Source organism: Trichoderma citrinoviride, assembly GCF_003025115.1.
Source record: "Trichoderma citrinoviride strain TUCIM 6016 unplaced genomic scaffold BBK36scaffold_2, whole genome shotgun sequence".
In the NCBI taxonomy this organism is placed as follows: Eukaryota; Fungi; Ascomycota; class Sordariomycetes; order Hypocreales; family Hypocreaceae; genus Trichoderma; species Trichoderma citrinoviride.
The window spans coordinates 1,193,292-1,204,910 of record NW_020194710.1 but is presented as its reverse complement, the minus strand read 5'-3'; the positions used below and the strand labels follow the sequence as shown (position 1 = coordinate 1,204,910).

The 11,619-nt window shown below is 54.4% G+C and overlaps 3 protein-coding genes across 3 annotated transcripts; 2 read left to right on the top strand and 1 right to left on the bottom strand.

Moving 5' to 3' along the window:
• Nucleotides 1-707: 707 nt before the first annotated feature.
• BBK36DRAFT_1165864 (hypothetical protein) lies at nt 708-2,647 on the top strand (the record flags this gene model as incomplete). The annotated part of the gene is made up of 3 exons (XM_024894831.1): nt 708-864; nt 933-2,177; nt 2,400-2,647. 3 exons carry the CDS (start codon nt 708-710, stop codon nt 2,645-2,647), a joined length of 1,650 nt encoding a protein of 549 aa, XP_024752932.1.
• An 854-nt stretch (nt 2,648-3,501) lies between these two features.
• BBK36DRAFT_1165863 (hypothetical protein) lies at nt 3,502-5,640 on the top strand (the record flags this gene model as incomplete). The annotated part of the gene is made up of 1 exon (XM_024894830.1): nt 3,502-5,640. The coding sequence occupies one exon, from the start codon at nt 3,502-3,504 to the stop codon at nt 5,638-5,640; it is 2,139 nt and encodes a 712-aa protein (XP_024752931.1).
• Nucleotides 5,641-5,975: 335 nt separating this feature from the next.
• BBK36DRAFT_1109514 (P-loop containing nucleoside triphosphate hydrolase protein) lies at nt 5,976-11,572 on the bottom strand (the record flags this gene model as incomplete). Its single annotated transcript, XM_024889488.1, has 16 exons — nt 5,976-6,222; nt 6,297-6,773; nt 6,878-7,354; nt 7,426-7,567; nt 7,636-7,700; nt 7,891-7,962; nt 8,027-8,147; nt 8,211-8,573; nt 8,639-8,801; nt 8,863-9,620; nt 9,698-9,931; nt 9,995-10,277; nt 10,344-10,573; nt 10,650-11,178; nt 11,264-11,394; nt 11,473-11,572. The coding sequence occupies 16 exons, from the start codon at nt 11,570-11,572 to the stop codon at nt 5,976-5,978; spliced, it is 4,392 nt and encodes a 1,463-aa protein (XP_024752930.1).
• Nucleotides 11,573-11,619: the final 47 nt, after the last annotated feature.

The window sequence follows — 11,619 nt, the reverse complement described above, 5'->3', positions numbered from 1 at the left end:
GGTAACTAGTATTCGGTATCTGCGTATCTCGTCGTGGGAGTTCCTCATTATTGAGACTCTGTTGATAGTAAGAGATCCTCTCTCAGCTTGAAGCATAAGCGCGCAGTTATTGTTGTAGAAACATGCATCGCGAGAGCTTCATGTCACCCTCTCTGGATTTGAATGTTGAAGCATAAAAGCCTTGTTCTTCTGACGTTCTGTTCAGCCGTGCATGTCAATTCGTCAATCTTGAGAGGCCGGCTTCGATTTGAAGAGCAACGGACCCCGTTAGTAATCCCGATCTTTAGCCGTGGCAGCTCGCTCCTTCTCTCTCCACACCGATTAACGCGTCAAAGTGGAAAGCGCCAAATTAACGCGACTTGAGCAATCGCGACCTCACACTAACCATCCAATTCTGTACAACACACCTCAGCTTCGAAAGCACCGCCCCGGCATCCTCCTCACTGCAAGCGTCAGAGTCGATTTCCTCTCCACGTTCGAAGAAACCACTTGAAGTCATTCTTGCCCTCTGTTTCATATTCACTGTTCGCCTGCTGCTTCGATTTGTAGGTGAGATCCACTTCCCTGCCTCCAATTGAACGTGCCCCTCTCCTTTATCTGCATGCATATTGAGAGCAACGCCAGGGCTTCCTCTACTGCTAGGATTAGACTCTAACGCCGTGCAGTGAATGACAGAAAACACGAATTCTAGTACATCAACGGCGACAATGCCTCTGCTCGAGGTCTCACACAACGCAAGAGACCTCGAGTCCTCGGGTCGAAAGAGGACGCATAATGAATTCGCCGCGGAATCGGCAAAGGTTGATCCAGTGGAGGATGCTAAGAACATCGCGCCTGTGGATATTCAAGAGCCGGACAATGACTGTGAGCACATTGCCGCATACAACAATTGTTGCACGCCCCCAAAAAGTCAAACTACTGACATTCTCCAGCACCTCTTTCTTCCCCATTATCGTCGCCTGGCCGCCAAGACATAGAGAGCGATCTGCCACTGCCGTCATCACCATCAAAAGCGGCTGAGGCCCAAAGCACTTCTGGAGCGGCTGCACCAGACTCAAAACCCGCCACAGACATGAATCCGCCGGCCAAGCGAAAACGCCTTACGGCGGCGGAGAAGGAGATGCGGGACAAAGAACTTGCCGAGAAGAAGAAAGAGCGTGAGGAGCAGGCCGCGGAAAAGGCCGCAGAAAAGGCAAAAAGAGAGGAAGAGAAAACGGCGCGAGCAAAGGAGAAAGAAGAGAAACGAAAGCAAAAAGAGGAAGAGGATCGAATCAAGGCTGAAAAGAAACGAAAGAAGGAGGAGGAATTAGAGCGAAAGGCGAGAAGTCAGAAGACACTTGGCAGCTTCTTCAAAATCCCCAGCATGCCTAAGCACCCCGACGGAGAAGAGACGACGAGAGAGAATAGCCCCGCAAAGGCCAATTCATCGGCGGCCAAGGAGAAGCCAACAGTATCGGAATACTCAAAGATGTTCCAGCCGTTTTTCGTCAAAGACAACACTCAACTGGCACCGGCGATATCACAGATGGATGAGGCAACCCGGGCGACAAAATCCAAAAACCTGGACGAGTATATTGCGAATCAGCCTAGCGAAGATGCTCCTCCCCAGTTCGACCCCGTGAGGGCCTTTTCCTTCTCGGCTCGCCCCCCGCGCCGTGGCAAACTACATCAGCCAGTCCGACACCTCATGGAGATGGCTTACAAGGCTACTCAAGTTTCAGTGAACACGGGCAGTGCCGATTCTAGCAGAATCTTCACAGAAGTCCAGACGGGTCTAAAGAAGATTCCCCTGAAAGTGATTGCCTTCTCCCAAGACGTGCGTCCGCCATATTACGGTACCATCACTTTCAAACCCTTTGTGCTCGGCAAAGGAAACATGCAGAGACTCGCGAGAAGATCCATGTCCCGTCGGCTACCGCTCGACTACGATTACGATTCGGAGGCTGAGTGGCAGGACGAGGAAGAGGGCGAGGATCTAGACCTGGAGGATGAAGAAGAGGAGCTGGATGATGAAGACGATATGGATGGGTTCCTTGATGATTCTGAAGATGTTGGCCTCTCTAGGAGAGTGTTTGCCGACACCTTAAAGCCGGACATTACGGGCCCTTGCTTCGAGAACCAGCACCGCAAAGTCTCCGTCTTGGCTTTGAGCGAGAACAAGATGGAGTTTATTCATGGTGAGATTATTATTGCTTGTCTTTGAGCTGGACTGCGGCTGGGCTAACCCATCTCTCTAGAAGGACTCGATGAGCCGTGGGACATTGATCCTTTTTCCACCAAGTACTGGGAACCAGAGCCTGTCAAGGCTGCCAAGGGCAAGGCACCGAAGGCTATCAAAACCGAGGACGATGCCAAGCTTCTCGTACCTACTCCTGCAAATGCCTTTGCCGCATTGGGAGGCGCTGGTGGCCCTAACTCGGCGCCTGGGAAGCTTGTCAAGCCTGAGCTTCTGAACGACGTCAAGAAGGCCATCCTGGACAACAAGGCTCTCTCAAAGGTCGGCATCGTCGACTTCATCTTCCACCAGTTCAAAGATCAAGCCTCACGGCTGGAAGTCAAGAACACAATCGAACACGTTGCGGAGAAGAAGGGCACCGGTCGAACCAAGGAATGGGAGCTGAAGCCCGGCCATGAGATTACGCTATGAGGTGCCTTGTCTTGGGGAGGGTTACGCTGGTGACATTTTTCGCGTTACGATTGACGAAAATCAGCTTAGCATGGCGTTCTTTGGACGATGACAGGTCATCCCGGTTGCCTTGGGGGTTTCCCGAGCTGATTGTGAGCTTCGGGCTGGGACTGATTCGCATAACCGGAAGGGCTGTATATTAGACATTTTACGATGCCGTAGTTTTGGGCACGTGTTGCATCTCGAGAGCACATGTAGCAAGCCGGGCAACGATTTCGTTTCGGAGCTGCATAACGCCGTATCACACCGCTCCTGAGTTGACGCTGGTGAATTGCCGCGTTGTGCATGATTTTTATCAGGCATCTGCAAGCATCCAGAGATCGCCGAATCGCGGGGCTTCCGAAATACCAAGCAATTCGCTAGAGCAGATCCCCAGACGCCCCTGTCCGTGCGGTGCGCTAAGCACACCTCATGCACATGCAGACGCCAGACTTGACTCGATCCTTTCCAGCTTCTCCTTCTCTTCTCTCCTGCAACCCTCCAGCATTGTTCCAACTGAAACAGCACGCGCGGCTCTTCTGCGTAAAGAGACGCCGAGACGAGAACCTCGTTAATCTTTCTAGGTCGTCTTTGCAAGTTTTGTCCTATTCGATTGCGTCACCACCTATCCAACAACCTCCGACAATTCAGTCTATCCATCCTGAGAAAGCCGTCGTCTCAGGAGAAGCGAGATTGGACTACCGCCCGCAATTGCACAGAGTTGCCATGTTCAAACGACCCAGCTTATGACCGGCACGCTACAATAACACCTCCGCCTCGCACCAACTATCATAATCGCTCGACCGCTGCCCGCGCGACATGCCCAGTCGCCTGGGATGGAAGATCCGTGGGGTTCGCCGTGGGCTGTAGACTCGTCTCCAGCCAGGATCGAGCTCCCAAGCGCGCCCCAGAACGCGCACTTCTCCGCCGACCACCTCTTCCCTCGCCGCGGCTCTCGTTCGCCGGCGCCGCCGTCGCGATCGCGGTCACCGGCGGGGTGGGAGGACGACGAGGCCTGGGGCGGGTGGAATGGCGGTGCGGCTTCTGACGGCGGTGGCGGCGGCAGTGGCAAGGAGAGCCCCGGATGGGGGAGGAGCCCTGGGCTGAAGCCGGTGCAGGTCGCGCCGTCGGTGAGGTCTCTGTCGCCGGATCCCTGGAAAGAGGTGGCCTTGAAGCGACTGGATACGACGGCGGCGCTGGAGAATGATGAAGAGCGGGAGCCCAGGGCGAGGAGAGCTTCGGAGACGTCGGGCGACGATCGAGCTGTAGATTCCGCAATCAGCCTTGGCGAAGAGCAGGGCTTGCAGAGAGGAAAGCAGTTGAAGAGTGATATCGTTCCCCTCGTGGTGCCGCCGTTGGAAATTGATGCGGCAGAGGGCGCATGGGATGCGGAAGTCGCGCCGGAAGCGCCGGCTGTCGATGCAGTGATTCCGGCTATTCAGCTCGAACAGCCAGACTTTGCTCCCGACACTGGATTATCGCCAGTACTTGATGTTGTCTGTGGAGAGGAGAAACATGAGATTTCAACGGCAGCTGATGATATCCTTCGTGAAGAGGAGGCGAATATTGTTCCAGGGAGTTTCGAGGTGGAGGATCAACAACGGCCCACAGCTGCCGTCGAAGTGATGGGCAATGCTGCTGAAGATGCGGCAATCGTTATAGAGCCGGTTATCAGCCAGCCATTGCCCACTGAGGCTGAACTCGCCGCTGAATCCCAGGCCTGGCAACAAGAATCGGAGGTTAAGATATCCAAAGCGCCAGCAGTGAGTGAAGTCGACAGTCTGGGAGTACCAGCTCCTACTTTTCCGGACGAGACTGTGGAACGTTCTCCATCTCGGGCATCAAACAAACCAACCCTTCACTTTCCTATTGATCTTACCCTTCTCGACGACTTATTTCCAGACACGCCGCCTATCACAACCGAACCGGAGCTGGTTCCGGATGTCATCATCGATGACACCTTTGCTTCAGGCAGCGAGCGCAGAGCATGGTACCTCATTTCCCGCTTCGGGTCGATGCGGAAGCACGATATGGGGGATGATGATAACTATGTGCGGGTCGGCTGGGCCGGGTCTCAAATTCGAGAGCAGACTACCCAGACCGTGAGGAGATGGATGGAAGAAGACTCCATTACCGGGCGCGTGGTCCTGGGCAGACGACTTGGAGGCTCGGGTGCGGCCATGTTCAACTGGAACTCATCAGCACCGCCGGTGGAAATCGGAGAGTTCCTGGGAAGGCACTCGAGAAACTCGTCCATGACTGTCCACTCGGCAGCTGAATCACCTACTGCGTCGTCATTCGGTTGGAACAGTAGCGTCCCATCGTCACCAGCGGCTTCCAGGCATCCTCTGGCCAATGAGGTCCCGCAAGAAGATGCGCGAGAAGTGCCATCCCCCAAAGAAACCAAAGCGGACCCGGCTCTACAATCGCTGTCTCTCGCGCCGCCGCCTCTGCACAACACTCGGGCGCATATCCCCACGCCCATTCACATCCCACCCACGTACAGCATACATCAAGACGAGGATGATGACGACTGGGGCGAGATGATGACCGCCACGCCGACCACTACCATGTCATTCACCGAGGACGAAGAAACTACGAGCAAGCGTTACAGCGTTCCTCCTCAGTCTGCTTTCCAGTTCGACACGGTGGTCGACAGTCTCAAACCCGTCCCACCAAAGACGGACAAGGCGCCGAGCAAACGACCATTCTCGTGGCACCTGGGACAAACGCTCAGCAAGCCCTTTAGGCGAGGGCCCAAGACGCCCTCAACGCCATCGTTCCCCAGCCCACTCTCGAAACCATTGACGCCGCCCCAGGTTGCTCAAGCGGCAACTCCTCGCCATGGGCACAACGTATCTGCCAGTGTGTCGTTTATTCAGCCGGCAGAACGACCTAATTTGAGCGCGGAGGAGGAGGAGACTGTGGCTAAGCTGTTGGGGGATATTCCTGATCTCACGTACATGTTGCGTTAAAATGTGAAAGTATAATAGCGGCAAGAGGAGGATTTGTTGGACATTGGACGGCGATTTTAGGATAGCATATAGCAAATAGCAAGGCGTACCTGGGTTGTGTAGGTGATTTCGATAGTCATGTACCCTGGATGGAAAGCTTGGATATCTCCTCCAAAATAGAACTTGTATATTTGGACAGGGCATTTTGAACTATTCATGTCTAGTATGCTCTTTTGTACTACTATGTTAATTATCATGTATGTAACCCCTATCTTACGCCGTTCGTCATCAATCAACCTATATGCTGGGCATCCCATAAACTTCGTTACCTCATATAAAAGCAAAAAATTCTGCTCTCATGAAATGTCGTCCAAACTCCTCCTCTTGTTCGTCTTATCAGAAGCGTAAAGCCTCGAGAACGCACCCCCCCTCATGAGCAGCTCCCCAGGGGCGCCAACCTCCACCAGCGACCCTTCCTCGAGCACGGCAATGGTATCGAACTCGAGCAGCGAATCGAGGCGGTGGGCGATCATGATGACTGTGCGGTCTTTGAACTCGGATTTGATGACGCGTTGGATCTGGGCGTCGGTTTGGTTGTCGATGCTAGTTGGGGATATAATGAGCCTCCATCCCCTTTTTTTCTTGGATTAGTGATGGAGGAGTGAGGGGTTACGTACTTGCTGGTTGGTTCGTCGAGAATGAGGATACTGCTCTTCTTCAAAAGCGCCCTCCCTAGACAAAACAGCTGCCGCTGCCCATGCGAGAAGAAGGTCTCGTCGATCCTCTCATCGAGCGGATTCACCCCCTCGTCATCGACCTTGGCCCGAATGACGTCCCAGATCGCCGCCCTCTGCAGCGCGCCGACAATGTCCGCGTCGGAATGCGCGCCCAGCGGGTCGGCGTTGAAGCGTATCGTGTTGGTGAAGAAGAAAGGGTCCTGGGTGAGGCAGCTGAGGCGCTGGCGGACAAGCGGCTTGGGGATGGTGGATATGTCGATGCCGTCGAGGAGGATGGCGCCCGAGGGGGTGTTGGCCATGCGGAAGAGGGCTTGGATGAGGGAGCTTTTGCCGCTGCCGCTGCGGCCGACGAGGCCCAGCTTCTGGGAGGGTGCGATGGAGAGGGTGATGTTGGTGAGGACGGGGTGGGAGTTGGAGCTGTTTTGGGACGATGGTTAGTTTTGTCGCTGGGCTCTTTGTTATAGATCAGGAGGAGGAGGAGGAGGAGGAGGGGATATAGATGTGTATGTATATATACGCACTCGTATTGTACGGATAAGTTGACAAAGTCAATGGACCCCCGAGAAGGCCATTCTGCAGGCGGCACGTAGTTTTCTTTGGGGAGCAGCTCCGAAGGGGTCGTCTCTTCAAAGGTCTTGATGCGCGTGACCGCTCCGAGCGAGGTTTCCAGCTGCGACCACGCGAGGATGATGCCCTTTAGGTTGAGCCCGAGGTTCATCATGTTGACGAGGGCGACGCCGAGCAGCGAGGGGTTGAGCTTGCCCCTGAGGACGACGGCGAAGACGACGAGCAGGACGGTGAGTACGGCGACGACGAGGTCCAGCACGAGGGTGAGCCAGCGCTGGATGCAGTTGAGCAGGTAGGAGGGCTTCTGGGCGCTGTCGAGGAGGGCGAGGTTCTTTCGCGAGTAGGGGTGGGTCCAGCCGAAGGCGCGGATGGTGGCGAGGCCGTGCATGGATTCGAGGAAGTGGGAGTATAGGGGGGCTTTGTGTTCGATTCTAAAGGGGGGGATTTTTAGTAGGTTCGGTTGTTGTCGTTGTTGTAAGGGATGGGATGCCGTGAAGCTTACTCTAGGATGCGGAGTTGTTTGGAGGTTCGGACGTAGAAGCGTTGGATCATGAGGAGGATGGTGATGACGAAGGGGAGGGATGCGGCGAAGTAGCCGACTGCTCCGACGGCAAGGCCGGTGACGCCTATGCAGATGGAGATGTCTGTGTGATTGGCGGTCAGCTTTCAGGGGAGTTGAGTCTGCGGACTGTAGTGGGAGGGATTTAGTTACCGAAGAGGAATATGGCGAGGGCCACGGGGAGGTCAATGTCTACCAGTCGCAAGTCTTGACTGAATCTGTTCCATTAGGCAATGTTAGTATAGTATCGAGAAGCTGGGATGATGAAGATGAACGCTCAGGAAAAGTACATGCCTGTTGACGAGCGAGCCAGTCTCGGAGTTGGAAAGAAACGACATGGGAGCCCTAGATGGTGTCGTGTCAGTCCACGAGTTCAGGCACAGAGTTCTTCCATGCAAGAACTTTTACCTCATGACTGCATTCAGGATTCTGCTGTGAAACTTTTTGCTGACGGTAGGCCCGATGATCAACAGGAAGTGTCTGATACGGCTGTCAGTATCCCTCAGATTATTCCTATCTTGTGCGCCGTGAAGGCTCGACTTACATGATTGCCAGAGATATCAGAGTGGCCTCTATGGCGGCCAGGACGGTAAAGATGCTCAACCAGTATCCGACATCGTTGCTCGAGCGTCCTCGGCCGTCTCCCCACCACGTAAGCCAAACAGCTGCACATGAATTAACATGAACTCGAGACAAGAGTTGATAGATGGGTAAAGCAAACCACTTACATCTGAAAGATGAGCAGAAAGCTTGTCCGCCGACATATGCACCGCCGATGGCCAAGCTCAGGGGCTGCATCGCGGAAAAGTAATACTTGAAGGTGCTGCGGTCGCTCGACACTCCCTGTTGCTGTCCTTGTTCTTGGTCTTGCTCTTCTCCATCATGTTGGCGTTGGCTGGGATTCTTGGGCTCTTTGGTTGTGTCCTGCTTCGGGGTAGCCTCCTCGTCGTCACTTTCGGAATGGGGGTCTGTGATGTCGAGGCTTTGGATGTATTTGCCTGTTTCTTGGAGGTTTGCAAATGATCCTTGCTCAATGACTTGGCCGTCAGTGCCGAGAGCGATGATGTGGTCGGCGCCGGGCAACAGATGGACTAAACAACACCAGTTAGAGACACTTTCCATCGATATAATCAGGCGTAAGTGATACTGGGCTTACCGGAGTGGGTGGCGAGAATCACGGTTGTGCCGCTGCGACGCAGAAGCCCATCTTTGCTGAAAACACGAGCAAAGACGATGCGCTCGGTTGCCTTGTCCAGGGCACTGAAGACATCGTCAAAGATGGCTACGGGCTTCCGAGCGTAAACAGCTCGGGCGATTGCCTGCCGGGAGTTTAGATGATCTGATTCCATTCAAATGTCAAAGCAAGGAGAAAATGCTCACCAGTCTCTGTTTCTGGCCCCCGCTTAACTTCACCCCTTTGTCGCCTACCATGGTCGAAACACCATCTGGCAGCCGGGAAAGATCCTGAGCCAAGTCGCAGGCCTCGATGACGGTGTCAAACCACTTATCTTCAAAGTGTCCGGATTCCGCCACGATGTTGTCTCGAATCGTTGCGTTCATCACCCAGGGAGTTTGGTCGCAGAAGGCGACGCTGGGTGTCGAGAGCGACACCTTTCCGCCGGTCGAGCGAGTCTCGCCGAGGATGGCCTTGAGCAAACTCGACTTTCCGGAGCCGATGGGACCGACGATGATGGTGAGGGATCCTGATGGTGCTTGCGAAAAGGAGGCGTTGATGTTGCTCAACACCTTTTTGTCCTTCCAAGCAAATTCCCCTCCCGCAATGTGAATACGCGCGCCTTCATCCTTGAAACTGTCAAGGTGGCGAAGCTCAATACTGCTCCTCTGTGATTCCTCCCCTTCGCTCCACGTCGATGAGAGTCCAGGCCGTGCGCATATTTCGCGGTGATCGGCCCTCTCGTTGAGTAGCAAAAAATCTTGGATGCGCTTGAAGCACCCCAAGGCGGAGTAGGCCGAGGAGATGTTGAAGAGGAGGTTGCTGAGCGGGTTGCTCATGACGTTGAGGATGGAGAGCGCCGTGATGGCCTGCGAGGCCGAGAAGGACTGGCTGTCGCTGAGCTTGGCGACGATGGCGTAGGCGCCAAAGGTAGCGGCCTGGGTAAGACTGATGTTTGCGTTTCCTGCACAATGAGACGAGGAATGAGTCGTTGCCGAAATGGGAAAGAGTTGAACTAGAGTGCTTTGGAGGTCGACTTACCGACTGTGTTGGCCCATACCGTCATCCATCGGAAGCGTTTTCCAACCTGTAGGTCGTTGTCGCGTTTCTGCTCGAGGAGTTCGGTGAAGCGCTCAGTATAGCCCAGCATCTTGACGGCTTTGATAGAGCCGAGCACTTCAGAGGTGAAGTTGATGCGATCTTGCGTTGCTTTCTGATAGACGGTCTGGCGTTTGACGAGGACCTTTCCGATGAACCAACACAATGCGATAGAGACTACCAAAACGTGAGTATTGGCAAAGCCCAAGCCCCCCTGAGAAACCGGTTTTCACCACTTACTTATGGCCATGGCAATGGGAGCGACAAAGACAAGTCCCAGTTGCGCGTACAGCATCCAGATGGCGATTCCGACGGTAAGCGAGTTTGCCCACGCTTCTATGAGCAAGGCATTGGCACGCTCGGCGAGAGTCTCGATGTCGTTGCCCATGAGCGTCAGAGCGGCTGATTCGTTCAGCTCGCTTGCCGAGAGCCTCAAGATCTTGCGGTAGATGAGGCCAATCAGGCCTCCTCGAATCATGGCGTTTACTCGAAAGGTGAGATGTTCGTACCATGCTGTCAGGATCTAGTTGTCACGACTTAGCTTTTGGAAAGGAGAACCCCGATTGTTTGATGTTGCGGTTGAACGTACCGCAGATCCAACAAAGACAAAGGCAAAGGCACCGATCAGGCCGTAACCGATATTGTCAGAATGCTCGTCTTTGGGCATCGCGAGGAAACGCAGTGCTTGAGACACGAGGAAAGGCTGCGCAAGAGTTAAGGCAATCGTGGCCAGGCGGGGGAACACAATGCCGAGGATTTCGAGCTTGAGGATCCAGACAGAGTTGAGAAAGAGGGATGCCTTTCGTCCATCGCGAGTGACTGGGCGATAGTCAGTTGTACGGCACCCAAAATAGAAGAAGAAGAAGACGTGTGATGATGCTCCATCGTGGCATACCTTTGTCCCATCGCTTGGTGAAGATGACGGCCAGCTTCTCGGAAGAGAGCTTCTCGTAGATGGCGGGAAGGTCGTGGAGGGTCAAGACGGTGGCCCAGCCCGAGATGAGCAGCGAGTTGAGCCAGACGAAGAAGCCGCGGTTAAAGGGGCCGCTGGTGCTTTCTGTCGACCGCTCCTTGCCCGAATCCAGCAGGATGCGCCTCTTTTCGACATTCTCCAGCACCAGCAAAGCCAGCTTCAAGATGGTCGAAGTGAATAGAACTGCCGCATAGGCGACATTCACCGAGAGGAGCCATTCTGTCCGCAGCCGAGCGGCGTCGAAGAGGAGCGACGTGAAGAGATACGAGGTGAGCAAAAAGGAAGGTCGAATGGACTTGACGTGCTCAATGTGCGAGAGGAGGACGATGCAGCAGGCGGCGACGAGGTTGAGGATGGCGGCGGCGAGGGAGAACCTGGTGTTGAGGCGACGGGAGGAGGCGACGAGGGCGAGGGAGCCGACCTGGAGGCCTGCATAGGCACTTGATGCGATCTTTGGGGGGTGCTGTTAGAGATTTTTTTTTTTCTACTTCTGCAGCGAGGATTGTAAAGTCATAAGAGAAAGTGGGCAGACGGACCAGTTTCGGTGTATAGGCTGATCGACGCTTCGCCTTGTCTGGAGTTCGGAGGAGGTAGATGGCTCTCGGGATGGAGAAGAGGAGGAACAGGGCAGACGGAAGCGTGGACAAGATGCTCTCTTCAAACGAAACTGTACGAGAATGACAAGGGTTAGCATACTGTTCTATATCGAAAGATCATTCAATGGTTTGCTTGGAGGGAATCGCACGTGTAAAGTCAAAGCCGCCCCGACAGCCATCGGCCCAGACCGCCGGGCCGAAGAAGCCATCACCACACGCCGTGGCGTTGTAAGATCGGTGGCGTATCATTATGCAAAAAGAACTTCGTACAAAACAAATATTACAGTGATGAATAT